General features: G+C 43.3%; 1 protein-coding gene across 1 annotated transcript; it reads right to left on the reverse strand.

Annotated features, from left to right (window-relative positions):
- Positions 1-10,827: 10,827 nt before the first annotated feature.
- On the reverse strand, positions 10,828-15,063 carry LOC137636489 (inositol polyphosphate 1-phosphatase-like; the record flags this gene model as incomplete). Its single annotated transcript, XM_068368910.1, has 3 exons — positions 14,996-15,063; positions 14,532-14,778; positions 10,828-10,950 (listed from the first exon to the last, which is right to left on the reverse strand). Coding segments are annotated over exons 2-3 (327 nt in total), but the record flags the coding sequence as incomplete, so codon positions are not given.
- Positions 15,064-16,328: the final 1,265 nt, after the last annotated feature.

Below are 16,328 nucleotides of genomic sequence, written 5' to 3' on the forward strand. Positions count from 1 at the left end.
ACTTGTTTTGACGCAGTGCGTCAACCTCAGCAACCCGGTAGGGTGTTGACTGCACAACCCAGACGGTCTAGACAGTCTCGGGTTGACGCTGTGCTTCCTCGCGCACCCATGGTTGTTGACAGTTCACAGACTGTGCAGCAGTTCCATGATGTTGCGTCCGGCTCCGTCACGCATCCACCAGTGCGACCGGACTCAGCGAGCCAGACGTTGCCAACTCCGTTGCCGTTTCCTCATCAGTTTTCGGATGAGGAACCCTCTGATGAGGACGTTGCTGAACAACAAGACGATCAGCCCCCAGAATAGATCAAGCCCTGCTATCCATCCAGAAGATGCTGAAGAAGGAACGCTGCTCAGTCAGGCTGTGGATGAGTCTGGTAGGGACGCTGTCATCCGTGGAACAATTTGTGTCACTAGGAAGACTACACCTCCGTCCTCTTCAATACCATCTAGCTTTTCACTGGAAAAAGGACAAGACGCTAGAAGCGGTCTCGATCCCGGTTTCCGAAAAGATAAAGTCTTGTCTGACTTGGTGGAAGGACAATATCAACCTAAGAGAGGGTCTTCCCCTGGCTGTTCAGACTCCCAACCATGTTCTCTTCTCGGACGCATCGGACGTGGGCTGGGGCGCGACACTAGACGGTCGGGAATGCTCAGGACTGTGGAACTCGAGTCAGAGGAGCATGCATATCAACTGCAAGGAGCTGTTGGCAGTACATCTGGCCTTGAAAAGCTTCAAGTCTCTCCTTCGAGGCAAAGTGGTGGAAGTTAACTCGGACATCACCACGGCCTTGGCGTACATCTCCAAACAAGGAGGTACCCACTCACTGACGTTGTACGAGATCGCAAGGGACCTGCTCATCTGGTCAAAAGGTCAAGACATCTCCCTAGTAACGAGGTTCATCCAAGGCGACTTGAACGTCATAGCAGATTGTCTCAGTCGGAAAGGGCAAGTAATTCCAACCGAATGGACCCTCCACAAGGATGTGTGCAAGAGACTTTGGGCCACTTGGGGTAAAACCATCCATAGATCTCTTTGCAACCTCGCTGACCAAGAGGCTTCCAATCTATTGCTCTCCAGTCCCGGACCCAGCAGCAATACATATAGATGCTTTCCTCCTAGATTGGTCACATCTGGATCTCTACGCATTCCCACCGTTTCAAGATTGTCAACAAGGTACTGCAGAAGTTCGCCTCTCACGAAGGGACAAGGTTGACGTTAGTTGCTTCCCTCTGGCCCGCGAGAGAATGGTTCACCGAGATACTTCGATGGTTAGTAGACGTTCCCAGTAGTCTTCCTCTAAGGGTAGACCTTCTACGTCAGCCACACGTAAAGAAGGTACTCCAAAGCCTCCACGCTCTTCGTCTGACTGCCTTCAGACTATCGAAAGACTCTCGAGAGCTAGAGGCTTTTCGAAGGAAGCAGCCAGTGCGATTGCTAGAGCAAGGAGAGCTTCTTCCATTAGAGTCTACCAATCGAAGTGGGAAGTCTTCCGAGACTGGTGCAAGTCAGTTTCTGTATCCTCGACCAGTACCTCTGTAGCTCAAATAGCTGTTTTTCTCTTATACCTGAGAAAAGGACGATCCCTTTCAGCTCCCACTATCAAGGGCTACAGAAGCATGTTGGCATCGGTCTTCTGGCATAGAGGCTTAGATCTTTCCAAACATAAAGATCTGCAAGACCTCCTTAAGTCTTTTGAGACCACCAAGGAGCGTCGTTTGGCTACCCCTGGATGGAATTTAGACGTGGTACTAAGATTCTTCATGTCAGACAGGTTGGAGCCGTTACAATCAGCCTCCCTGAAAGATCTCACTCTTAAGACTTTTCCTGGTATGCTTAGCCTTGGCTAAAAGAGTCAGTGAGATTCATGCCTTCAGCAAGAACATAGGATTTTCGTCAGAAAAAGCCACTTGTTCGCTACAACTTGGTTTTCTAGCCAAAAATGAGCTGCCTTCTCGGCCTTGGCCTAAATCTTTCGATATCCCCAGCTTATCGGAGATCGTAGGCAATGAACTAGAAAGAGTCTTATGCCCTGTTAGAGCTCTTAAGTTCTATTTAAAGCGTACTAAACCTTTACAAGGCCAATCTGAAGCTTTATGGTGTTCAGTTAAGAAACCATCCTTGCCTTTGTCAAAGAATGCTTGGTCAGACTTTATCAGATTGTTAATACGAGAAGCTCATTCACATCTGAGTGAGGAAGACCGAACTTTGCTTAAGGTGAAGACGCACGAAGTTAGAGCTGTAACAACTTCCGTGGCCTTTAAGCAAAATATATCTCTGCAAAGTATAATGGACGCAACCTATTGGAGAAGCAAGTCAGTGTTCGCGTCATTTTACTTGAAAGATGTCCAGTCTCTTTACAAGAACTGCTACACACTGGGACCATTCGTAGCAGCGAGTGCAGTAGTGGGTGAGGGCTCAACCACTGCAATTCCCTAATTCCATACCCTTTTAATCTTTCTCTTGAAATGTTTTTATTGTTGTTTTTTTGGGTTGTCCGGAAGGCTAAGAAGCCTTTCGCATCCTGGTTGATTTGGCGGGTGGTCAAAGTCATTTCTTGAGAGCGCCTAGATTAGGGGTTTTGATGAGGTCCTGTTGTATGGGTTGCAACCCTTGATACTTCAGATCCTAGGGGTCGATCAGCATCCGAAGAGGATCGCGAGGCTCCGTAAGGAAGACGTACTTAAAAGGCAGAGTAATTGTTCAAGTCGACTTCCTTACCAGGTACCTATTTATTTTGTTTTTGTTATTTTGATAACTTCTAAAATGAAATAAAAACTCTTAGCTCATAAAAGTGTAAACATATATTGCTGGTCTCTACCCACCCCCCTGGGTGTGAATCAGCTATATAATCACCGGCTAAGTTAAATATTGAAAAATGTTATTTTGATAATAAAATAAATTTTTTAATATACTTATCCGGTGATTATAAATTAAAGGACCCTCCCTTCCTCCCCAATAGAGACGCAGTGGGACGAGGAGAAAATTGAGTCTTTGTTTACATTGAGTACTGGGTATCTGGACGACAGATGGCGCTGTTGGGCACACCCGCAACCTGTGTAGCGATCGCTGGCGAGTTTTTACCGTAGAGTTGTCTGTCGGGCAACAGAGTTGCAGCTATATAATCACCGGGTAAGTATATTCAAAAATTTATTTTATTATCAAAATAACATTTTTCACTAGTTATTCTAGAACAAATCATTCAGAGTACCTTATGTAATCTCATTACAGTGAATTCATTGATGATTATAGTACAGTAATAATGATGAAAATAATAAGAATAAAAAAAAAAATTTCATAGCAAGTATGTCTTGAAAAATTTTGGTATTTTAAACACAGACGTACAGTCGATGGTAGACTGCAGTATTATTATTATTATTATTATTATTACTTGCTAAGCTACAACCCCAGTTGGAAATGCAGGATGCTAAAGCCCAGGGGCTACAACAGGGAAAATAGCACAGTGAGGAAAGGAAACAAGGAAAAATAAAATATCTCAAGTGTACCCTCAAGCAAGAGAACTCTAAACCAAGTCAGTGGAAGACCATGGTACAGAGGCTATGGCACTACCCAAGAGAGCAATGGTTTGATTTTGGAGTGTCCTCCTAGAAGAGCTGTATTGATTATTGAGAGAGCTCCTTCGAAAATTCACAAATTTTGAAAATATGTTATTTTCATTAGTAAAATAAATTTTTGAATATACTTACCCGATGATCATGTAGCTGTCAACTCTGTTGCCCGACAGAAATCTACGGTCGGGATACGCCAGCGATCGCTATACAGGTGGGGGTGTACACAACAGCGCCATCTGTGAGCAGGTACTCAAGTACTTCTTGTCAACAAGAACTCAATTTTCTCCTCGGTCCACTGGTTCTCTATGGGGAGGAAGGGCGGGTCCTTAAATTCATGATCATCGGGTAAGTATATTCAAAAATTTATTTTACTAATGAAAATAACATTTTTCAATATTAATCTTACCCGATGATCATGTAGCTGATTCACACCCAGGGTGGTGAGTGGAGACCAGCATACATGTTAACAAAGAAGCTAAGTATCCCGTATTTCATTTTATTAGTTATTCAAAAATACCATAAAATAAATAAGTACCTGGTAAGGAAGACGACTTGAACCATTACTCTGCCTTTATTAAGTACGTCTTCCTTACTGAGCGTAGCGGTCCTCTTAGGATGCTGAACGACTCTTAGGTGCTGAAGTATAAAGGGCTGCAACCCATACTAAAGGACCTCATCACAACCTCTAACCTCGGCGCTTCTCAAGAAAGAATTGACCACCCGCCAAATCAACAAGGATGCGGAAGGCTTCTTAGCAGACCGTACAACCCGTAAAAAGTATTCAAGAGAAAGGTTAAAAAGGTTATGGGATTATGGGAATGTAGTGGCTGAGCCCTCACCTACTACTGCACTCGCTGCTACGAATGGTCCCAGGGTGTAGCAGTTCTCGTAAAGAGACTGGACATCTTTGAGATAGAATGATGCGAACACTGACTTGCTTCTCCAATAGGTTGCATCCATAACACTCTGCAGAGAACGGTTCTGTTTGAAGGCCACTGAAGTAGCCACAGCTCTCACTTCATGTGTCCTTACCTTCAGCAAAGCAAGGTCTTCTTCCTTCAGATGAGAATGTGCTTCCCTAATCAGAAGCCTGATGTAGTAAGAAACTGAGTTCTTAGACACTGGAAGAGAAGGCTTCTTGATAGCACACCATAAGGCTTCTGATTGTCCTCGTAAAGGTTTTGACCTTTTTAGATAGTACCTAAGAGCTCTAACTGGGCAAAGTACTCTCTCCAGTTCGTTCCCCACCAAGTTGGACAGGCTTGGGATCTCGAACGACTTAGGCCAAGGACGTGAAGGAAGCTCGTTTTTAGCAAAAAACCGAGCTGCAAGGAACATGTAGCCGTTTCAGATGTGAAAACTATGTTCCTGCTGAAGGCGTGGATCTCACTTACTCTTTTAGCTGTTGCCAAGCACACGAGGAAAAGAGTTTTTAATGTGAGGTCCTTAAAAGAGGCTGATTGGAGAGGTTCAAATCTTGATGACATAAGGAACCTTAGGACCACGTCTAGATTCCAGCCTGGAGTGGACAACCGACGTTCCTTTGAGGTCTCAAAAGACCTAAGGAGGTCCTGTAGATCTTTGTTGGTGGAAAGATCCAAGCCTCTGTGGCGGAAAACCGCTGCCAACATACTTCTGTAACCCTTGATCGTAGGAGCTGAAAGGGATCTTACGTTCCTTAGATGTAACAGGAAGTCAGCAATCTGGGTTACAGTGGTACTGGTTGAGGAAACTGCATTGGCCTTGCACCAGCTTCGGAAGACTTCCCATTTAGACTGATAGACTCTGAGAGTGGATGTCCTCCTTGCTCTGGCAATCGCTCTGGCTGCCTCCTTCAAAAGGCCTCTAGCTCTTGAGAGTCTTTCGATAGTCTGAAGGCAGTCAGACGAAGAGCGTGGAGGTTTGGGTGTACCTTCTTTACGTGAGGTTGACGTAGAAGGTCCACTCTTAGAGGAAGAGTCCTGGGAATGTCGACCAGCCATTGCAGTACCTCTGTGAACCATTCTCTCGCGGGCCAGAGGGGAGCAACCAACGTCAGCCGTGTCCCTTTGTGAGAGGCGAACTTCTAAAGTACCCTGTTGACAATCTTGAACGGCGGGAATGCATACAGGTCGAGATGGGACCAATCCAGCAGAAAAGCATCCACGTGAACTGCTGCTGGGTCTGGAATCGGAGAACAATACAACGGGAGCCTCTAGGTCATCGAGGTAGCGAACAGATCTATGGTTGGCTGACCCCACAGGGCCCAAAGTCTGCTGCAAACATTCTTGTGAAGGGTCCACTCTGTGGGGATGACCTGACCCTTCCGGCTGAGGCGATCTGCCATGATATTCATATCGCCCTGAATGAACCTCGTTACTAGGGTGAGCTTTCGATCTTTTGACCAGATGAGGAGGTCCCTTGCGATCTAGAACAACTTCCTCGAATGAGTCCCTCCCTGCTTGGAGATGTAAGCCAAGGCTGTGGTGTTGTCGGAGTCCACCTCCACCACCTTGTTTAGCTGGAGGGACTTGAAGTTTATCAAGGCCAGATGAACCGCCAACAACTCCTTGCAATTGATGTGAAGTGTCCTTTGCTCCTGATTCCATGTTCCCGAGCATTCCTGTCCGTCCAATGTCGCACCCCAGCCCGTGTCTGATGCGTCCGAGAAGAGACGGCGGTCGGGGTTCTGAACAGCCAAAGGTAGACCTTCCTTGAGAAGAAAGCTGTTCTTCCACCACGTTAGAGTAGACCTCATCTCTTCGGAAACAGGAACTGAGACCGTCTCTAGCGTCATGTCCTTTATCCAGTGAGCAGCTAGATGATACTGAAGGGGGCGGAGGTGGAGTCTCCCTAACTCGATGAACAGGGCCAGCGATGAAAGTGTCCCTGTTAGACTCATCCACTGCCTGACTGAGCATCGGTTCCTTCTCAGCATGCTCTGGATGCATTCTAGGGCTTGGTTGATCCTTGGGGCCGACGGAAAAGCCCGAAAAACTCGACTCTGAATCTCCATACCCAGGTAGACAATGGTCTGGGATGGGACGAGCTGGGACTTCTCTAAATTGACCAGGAGGCCCAGTTCCTTGGTCAGATCCATAGTCCATCTGAGATTCTCCAGACAGCGACGACTTGTGGGAGCTCTTAAAAGCCAGTCGTCTGACGGAGCCGGACACAAGATCATGGTACTGCTGCACAGTCTGTGAACTGTCAACCATGGGGAAGCGAGGAAGTACAGCGACAACCCGAAACTGTCTAGACTGTCTGGTTAGTACAGACAACTCCTTATCGGGTTGCTGAGGTTGCCGCACTGCGTCACAACAAGTCACCTCTGCTGGTTGTTGAACGTCTTCCCAGTGACACACTGACTCCGTAAAAAAAAAATCCTCTATCAAGGACTAAGCTTGGACTGCATGTCTTGCAACAAAGCTCAAGGTCTATGGGAGCAGGTGTGGCAACAGACGGGGTTAGCGACTGAAGCGGAACCATTTACCCTCCCTGGAAGCATGTTATGCTTAAATAAAAGTCCATAGGAGGCTAAGCAGCTTAAGGCTCCTCTCCAAATGACAGAGTCCTCAAGGGAATATCAGAAGGAGGGAGAACAGCACTTTCTCATCTACAGGAACCATATCCGAGAAAAGCTAAGTTCTCTCAGTGATGGTTTCACTGGTGCAAAAGCAGCAGACCAGAAGGCAACGTTATGAAACTGCTTGACAGTCTGTGAACTGTCAAAAACTGAACTGTCAACCACAACAGGAGCGTGAGGACATACAGCACTGGTGTATAAGTAGCAGACCAGAAGGCAACGTCATGTAACTGCATGACAGTTTGTGAGTTGGCAACAACCAAAGATGTGTGGGGAAGCCTCAACTCCTGCCTGACTAGTTTGCTGCTGGCGAGTGGCGGTAACCACAGTGTGTTGCGGAGGCTGACACACCGTGTCAAAACACGGCAGCTTGTGGTAGCTCCCGCACGGCAACGGAGTGCTCTGTGTGTGGGAGTCATCATACATCTGGCAGGGTTGACTGTGCATGGGTGGAGGAGCTCTCACAACAAGAGTGTGAGAGCAGGAAGCCATGCCGGGCGCACAACCGTGGGAGGTGTAGGCCCACGGGTGCATCGTCAACCTTCTCCGCAGTCGGAGTGTGGGAGCTGGCAACAACAAAAGCAGAGTGCTGGTGCGTGGGAGGGGCTGCGGTGGGTTGAGGAGCATGCGGTATGGTATGCAGAGCATGCTGTAAGGTATGCAGAGCATGCTGTAAGGTATGCAGAGCATGCTGTAAGGTATGCAGAGCATGCTGTAAGGAATGCAGAGCATGCTGTAAGGTATGCAGAGCATGCTGTAAGGTATGCAGAGCATGCTGTAAGGAATGCAGAGCATGCTGTAAGGTATGCAGAGCATGCTGTAAGGTATGCAGAGCATGCGGTAAGGTATGCAGAGCATGCGGTAAGGCATGCGGCTCATGCTGCATGATATGCGGCTCATGCTGCATGGTATGCGGCTCATGCTGCATGGTATGCGGCTCATGCTGCATGGTATGCGGAGCATGCTGTAAGGTCTGCAGAGCATGCTGCATGGGCTGAGGAGAATGCCGCATAGTGCTGGAACCCGGCAACTCCTGATGCGGCAGCTCACGCATGTTAGCAGATGGTGCAGCAAGAACATGCGTCTGGCAGTGAGGACTGCGCATCGGTGGAGGAGCTCTCACAGGTGTGGTGTGGGAGCAGGCAGCCGCAGTATCTGCTGAGCGCACAACCTCGGCGGGTTGTAGGTAAACAGGCTGCATTGTCAACCTTCCAGCATGATACTCCTGCATGAATGAGCAAGCTGAGACTGTATAGTCTGCAGCATGGACCACTAGGGTCTATGAAAGACAACAACAAACGGAGCTACTGTCCGTTGTGACTGAGGGTCTAAAACAGCTGGTGCGGCAACAGACGGAGTTACTGCCTGTTGCGGTACCACCTAGCCTCTCTTAGGAGGTGTGCAGTTGTCGTACTGCAGCGAGTCCGAACTGACCCAGTGGCTACACCTAGGCCGTTGGACTTGCGCGGAAGGGACCGACTTGCACTTAAAAGCTGCAAGATTTGGTCCATGGTTTCTGCGAGAAACCTCTTCCGCAGACGAGGAATAAATGGGCTTTCTCGTCTTTGTGTGGGTGGGGTGATCACGTCGGCAACGTGTGTAGATACACCCGAAACCACAGAGGGAAACGTCTGTTCGTCGATCAAGGCCTGAGGAACCCATAAGTCCTTCGACATTACTTCTCCCCTGGGCTTGGGAGCTTGTAAGAGGTATCGGACTAGGTGAACAACTGGCACGAACAGACGAACCCTCGAACGCAACACTGTAACACTTTGCGCATATCACTTTATCACTTTTGATTTTCTGTTTGCACTTATTTCACTGAACTCGAAACTTTAAGTGGTTTGTACCTGAAACACGCAATCCTATCCTTCATTAAAAGGTAGTAATTGCGAAAACAGTATTACAATGTAACAGAAAGACATAATGAAAGATAAAGAATTCAGTGGCTGGAAAAGAGACTAAACACTAGATCAAATAAACTACGTTTAAAATCTCTCACCGCATAAAGCCTGGGAACAAGAATAAAACTCTAGAAACGTTTTACCTTCTTCCCCTCTATCGACTAGGGAGAAGAGCAAAAAAAAACAAAAAACGAGAACGTTACCCGCTTGAACGAAACGTTTATCCTCCTCTCTCTCCCTCCGTCTCTATCTCTCTCTCTCTCTCTCTTGACTTAGAACCTGAGAGATGAGCCCAATTATAAATATCGTTAAAACATATTATTTGTTAAAGGAAAAAAACTGAAAGGTTTCCCAAATAAAAAGTTCCTTTATTAGAATTAAAACCATTTAAGCTAAGAAAGAATGAACGAAACGCTAGAATCGGTTTACTCTTACTGCAACGTGAAACCGTGAATACTCTCTCTCTATCGTAACGATAGAGCGCAAGTTGAACGTTCTGAACATCAACAACTGCGGAGACTAAACAAAACGTTAGTTCAACTTTGAAAACAGTACAAGACTTATCAAAGAAATTCTTTCAAAAAACATAAAATTAAAATAGCATAAATTCTTAACAGGAAAAACGATATGACGAGCTCAATGTTAATTAACTTCGGTTCCAAGTAAGGACCGCCTACTATTAGGAAAGGTCGCATATTTTTTTTTTTTTTTTTTTTTTTTTTTTTTTTAAGGAAAGTTAATCGAAGAGGCCTAAATGGCGGAGAGATATAAAATAAAAAGTGAAAGAGAGTCTATACTCTCTTCGACACCAACACTTCCGTCTAAGGGAAGGGTCGGCCATTTAAAAGTGAAAGAGAGTCCATACTCTCTTCGTCGCCATAATTAATTCAAATTAATTCCAAAAGCTTGCTAAGCTAAAGATAAAGCTTCCTGAATAGCGAAGGCTAAACTCTAGAGCAAATACATCACCAAATCGTGAACAATAACTCCAGAATCAACAGCGTATCCAAGTAGGTCTAGCCGGAGGCACGACAGAGGAAAAATTGAGTTCTTGTTGACAAGAAGTACTTGAGTACCTGCTCACAGATGGCGCTGTTGTGTACACCCCCACCTGTATAGCGATCGCTGGCGTATCCCGACCGTAGATTTCTGTCGGGCAACAGAGTTGACAGCTACATGATCATCGGGTAAGATTAATATTGAAAAATGTATTTTTCCCTACTATACAAACCTAATTCCATTAATAGGAGATGATATCGGTATCTGGCATTCGGCTGTTATAATTTATAACGAGGTGTTGGTAGTTACTGATGGCTACTTTCCTCTTGGTAAGGGTAGAAGAGACTCTTTAGCTATGGTAAGCAGCTCTTCTGGGAGAAGGACACTCTAAAATCAAACCACTGTTCTCTAGTCTAGGGTAGTGCCATAGCCTCTGTACCACGGTCTTCCACTGTCTTGGGGTAGAGTTCTCTTGCTTGAGGGTACACTCGGGCACACTATTGTTTTATATTTTTCTTGTTTTGTTAAAGTTTTTATAGTTTATATAGGAAATATTTTTAAATGTTGTTACTGTTCTTAAGATATTTTCTTCTTCCTTGTTTCCTTTCCTCACTGGGGTATTTTCCCTGTTGGGGCCCTCGGCTTATAGCATCCTGCTTTTCCAACTAGGGTTGTAGCTTAGCAAGTAATAATAATAATAATAGTTGGGAAACCCTCTGGCTTCAATAATTAAAGCACGATGATCACCAGGAAAGGTTTATTTGAATGAATTGAATTCATTAGTCTCACCTTTGCAAGTAGATTGGCCGTTTCTTTTTCCGTTTCACAGATCTTAACTGTAATTTTTTCACCAAGTGTGTTTGTGAATTCTGCACTTTCTTCCCCTTGGACATGATCCCCTAATGATGGAACCTATAATAAAAAAAACAATATACATTACAATTTTTAAACATTGTAAAAATAGAAATTTCTTTAAACAATTACATTAATACTCAAGCATAACAAAATCTTTGTACCGACACATACAAAACCTTTCATCCTTTAAAATAGGAAATATCTTCATTAGAGCTGGAATTGACTTAAATTAATTAATTAATAATGTAGTTAATGTCAGGTGGTGAGTGCCCCACCCACTCTACTGTCAAAGACTTTTCACTTTTATGTCCGACCACACCTAGTAAGGACGATACTGTTGCACCCTAACAAGCCTATCAATTCTTGTGATTTTACTTGTAGTTTTGAATTTGTGCGTGGCAGCTTAGTCTATCGTAATGGAGATGAACCTGGAAAAATGACATTTGTAGGAAATTAGTATTTTTCCTAACTATACAAACTTAAGTTCTTCACATAAGAGAAGTTGACAGTGCAAGCTGGAACACAGCTACAAAACTTTTAAAAGGTGTCAACCACTGTACCGGTTGTTACCAGTTAGTAGAGGGAAGCAATGCCCTACCCACTCACTATAATTCCTCTTTGACTGCAGACAGGATTTCCAGCTTTGCTTGCCCTCAGGGAAATGACCAATGTCGCTTGCCTTCCAGAAGACTGAAATTGCAGAAACTTCACTGTTCCGTAGGTGATGGTGGGCAACATTTGCGTAAAGAACATAGGTTTGTATAGTTAGGAAAAATACAAATTACTTTCACATTTGTCATTTGTTCCTTCACTAATACAAACCCTCATTCTTTATGTAGAAGACTTACACTTAGGAGGGTGGAAGCCCTCTTTCCAACTGGCTGGAAGTTTTTACCCGGGATCGCTACATCCTAGCATGATAATGCATGAATTGAGCATTCTGACACCTTGTAAGCCAGTGGCTTGACGACCTGTGAAAAGGGAATTTAAGAACACCATTATGACACCATCTAGGCAAAATATAAGCAACAAGTTTGCTAATATACATAGTGGTGTATCCAGACACCCATCTCCCCCTTGTAAGGAGAATGGGGACATAACAAGAAAAATCTATAGATAGCTACACGCCACATGCGGCATACCTGCAGTCAACGAGCTCCAGCTGGCAGGGAGTCGGATGCTGTACCCCAAGAGAAGGGAAAATGACAAAAGAAAAGGGCTGTGTCCTTACATTCATCCCAGACTAAAACCATAACATCTGTCCTCGAACAACTGCTAATACAGTAGTCCTGTGAGGGAGCTAAGGTAGCTACTGTATACCATTTGATGAGCAGCTCCAACAGGACGTAGAGTAAATGTATCTAGGGACCAAGATAGTTTGGCACTTTTGTACTCCTGCCTATAATACCTGCTTCCCAGAAAGATTCTTTCTAAATGCCAGGGACCCCATGACATCACAAACTGAATTGTACCCTTCCTTGTTGAGAAGGGGAAGGATTAACCTGCCTAATCCAGGAAGAGATAGTGTTCTTGGTCACCTTACTCTTGACCATCCCAGTACCGACGAATAGGTGTTTCGTCTGGGGTGAGCTCCTTGTGTACACTTAAGATAGCACCTCGGCACTCTCACAGGGCACTAAAGGATCCTCAGCTGCTTCCCAAAGACTAGAAATAGCACCTCGGCACTCTCACAGGGCACTAAAGGATCCTCAGCTGCTTCCCAAAGACTAGAAATAGCACCTCAGCACTCTCACAGGGCACTAAAGGATCCTCAGTTGCTTCCCAAAGACTAGAAATAGCACCTCGGCACTCTCACAGGGCACTAAAGGATCCTCAGTTGCTTCCCAAAGACTAGAAATCTGAAAGGAAGAAAACCTAGGGTTAAAGACTGCTAGATATTGATTCTTTGCTCCTAGAAACCTTGAGCATTAAGAGTAACATTAAAATAAATATCTCCTATATAAACTATATAAACTTTAACAAAACAATAGGAAGAAAAATGAGATAGTGTACTCGAGTGTACCCTCAAGCAGGAGAACTCTAACCCCAGACAGCTTTACCCAAGACTAGAGAACAATGGTTAGATTTTGGAGTGGCCTTCTCCAAGAAGAGATGCTTACCATAGCTAAAGTCTCTTCTACCCTTACCAAGAGGAAAGTGGCTACTGAACAATTTCAGTGCAGTAACCCCTTGAGTGAGGAAGACTTGTTTGGTAATCTGTGTGTCAGGTGTATGAGAACAGAGGAGTATATGTAAAGAATAGGTCAGACTATTCAGTGTATGTTTTTAGGCAAAGGGAAAATGAATCAGTCAAACATATCAAATCTATCCCAGCTCTCGGGAAGAACCTGTCAGGGGTGCAATTTTTCATGACGAGTCGGGTAACGACAGAACCATCTCTATCCATTACCTATTGGATAATACCCACAGGTCCTTTGATACCGGTATCCATGGCCTTGTGGTAATAGCTCCAGAAATTGTGTAGTAAATCTAGCTCCTTCTCGGGCCAAAAACATCACATGTAAGATAGCGGTCTTGATGTAAGTCAAGAATGAGAAAGAAATTGACTGGCCCATTTACCCCTTCCTTGGATCGGACACTAGAAGTAGGGTAGCCACATGATCGAGCAACTTTTCCTACAAGTATGTTTTGTTTAGAAGTTTCTTCCCCATCCCAGATGAGGAGAAGGATAGCCAAATATATACAACTCATTTTTCTTAATGACCATACATTCTGACAACAATATACTCCATGAATATACGTAAGGTTTCCCTCAAACATCTACCAGTTTCTGATAGTGACCTAACCTAACACCTGCTGCATCTTCATGATCAGGTTGTTATGAGATTGACAGGAGTCATCACTTCCACTCCTGTACAGTACAGGACCAAAGTATTTACTTGCATATTTCCCAGGATAGAAAACCTGCCAATTTGGTTATGGGGACTTCTCTCTCTCTCTCTCTCTCTCTCTCTCTCTCTCTCTCTCTCTCTCTCTCTCTCTCTCTCTCTCTCTCTCTCTCTCTCTCTCTCTCTCTCTCTCTCTCTCTCTCTCTCGTAAGGATAAGTCTCTTATTAAAGGACGAGGGTTTGCATTTGTGTAGGAACAAGTCCTTAATTTTTAAAGTAATTTACATTTTTCCCAAGTATGCAAACCTGAGTCTTTTAAGTTATAGTTTCCGCCCCGCAAATCCGAGGCTGAATGTCAAAGTGAAGGCTCAATGGCCTATTGGGTGGGAGGGGCTTCCCCGCCACCCAGCAGTAACTAGCGCCATCTTGTTTCAGTTTTATTAGATGTAACTAACTTTGCTGTGTTGTTAGAAAAATAGAAATTACTTTAAAAAATTGTGACGTTTTTAGTACTCCATATGTAATTTTCTTCCCGATGTTAATCAGGCCAGCTCTGTGAAAGTTAAGTTTAATTTATTAGGCTGGTTAATCTTCCTCAATTTAATAATAATAATAATAATGATAACAATAATAATAATAAGTACTTCATATGAGCATACAAAACTTTGAAGATATCTTGAGGGTGTTGGTTTTCTTAAATGTTTATTTTTTTTCTTTAATATTAAATGCTTGTGTAATAATTCTTTCAAGATTAAGATTACCCATTACTGTAAAAGGAACAGGACTCACCATAGTTTCAATATGATGCCGTAAAGCCTCTTGTATCAATACGTCCGCTAGCGTTTTAAAGTCGTGAGCAAATCGTTGATTTTTCTCTATTTCCCCTTTTTCCTCGACTAATAGAGAGAAAAGTTTTGGCTCCCTGCGAATTGATCGTGCTATCTCCCCTGCACGCTCGGAGAAACTCAGCAAGATCTGCAGTAATTCTGACATTTTGATGACTGCGTCATCAACATTAAACACTGTAGTAGTAAGCCTGGGGGGGAAATAAGTTTATTTAGTACCATACTAAGTTATGAACTCGGCAGTTATTTCTTGTTGCATGTGTGTTGGGTGATACAGCTATTTTGTGTTTGTTTACAAGATAGATAACTTGACTAAAATAGCCTAGTATTTTGAATGAATATTCTTATACTATGTAACCAAAGACTATAATAATTGCAATAATGAATTAAGAAGTCAATTCTACATACCTGAACAATGTTGCTATACATTTTAAAGAAAGTACTACTTCACACAGTTTTAATATAAAGCCAAACAATCAGTAGTAGTATTTTTGTTTAGAAAATCACTGCAATACTTCAATTTTCAAAACATACTGTGTTGTATTGTAAATACAGTATATGTAACTGACATATACTGTAAATATCTGAATTCCACTGTCAAATCTCTTGTACAAGGAGTTCACAACATAATGACTAACACAGAAATGACTGACTAAGCACCTTTAAGCACTCGAGATGCACAGGTGGAAGCCATAGAAATTTGATCATACAGTGAAACCTTACAATGTCCTTAGTAAAGAGTAGTCATATTACATATTGAGTATTTATGTAATTTTTCATGTCCGCTGGGAAGGAAAGAAATGTAAAAGTTGAAATAGTATCAATTTTCTTTTAAGAATACTGTATCAATGAAAAATTGCACTAAAAATTCCACATTTCTATGTTAGAAAAGCAAGTTATAATAATTACTACTTCCCTTATGAATTATCCATTATGATTCACATATTGTATCTTCTTCCCATCATTCATTATTAATATCCTGTTCCCTTTCTTGCTCCGCCTATTTATGATTCACATATTGTATCTTCTTCCCATCATTCACTATTATGTGCTTCAAGGTACAGTTGGACAAAGAAATCCCCGGTACACCTTGCTCTCCATTATTTTGGCTGGTTAGTTACTAGATTCTTACACATTATCCAAATAAGAGAAGTACCACCTGTTCTATCAGTGAAATCCTTGTGCCTCTCAATCACTCGTCCAGGTACACTGTCATTTAACCACTGCGTTCTTATTCTTATTTTATTACCACTCATCCAGACAATGGAATGGAAATTTACTTTCTATTACCTCCATTCAGTATAAAGATGAATTTGGACCAATGAAGTATGAGAGCCTTCATGATTATTTACTTCATAGGGAGTTTTGCACTCATCCACTTGTGTACAGTTGGCAACGCAAGTTTTTTTTTAAAGTCATTTGCATTTTTCCTAGCCATAAAAACCTGATTCTTTTAAAACACTGATATTTCTTTATTGGAACTAGAATGGGCACTGAATATTTAACTACAGGAAAACATATTTTTCTGTTCAAAATGCTCAACCTTAAATCTAATGGGTTTTTTCTCCGCCGGGAGCTTGCTTCGCCCGTGGAAAAAGAAAAACATCAAGCTCCGTTATGTACTAGCCTAACATCAATGATTGATTATTATTTCCTAGATAATTATTCCCGGTATATTTTTCTTTAGAAAATATAATGGTTCTTGCTTCACCGTACGCTCGCTTCACTTGCGAAAAAATAA

The sequence above is a fragment of the Palaemon carinicauda genome, unplaced genomic scaffold, assembly GCF_036898095.1.
Source record: "Palaemon carinicauda isolate YSFRI2023 unplaced genomic scaffold, ASM3689809v2 scaffold311, whole genome shotgun sequence".
NCBI classification, from domain to species: Eukaryota; Metazoa; Arthropoda; class Malacostraca; order Decapoda; family Palaemonidae; genus Palaemon; species Palaemon carinicauda.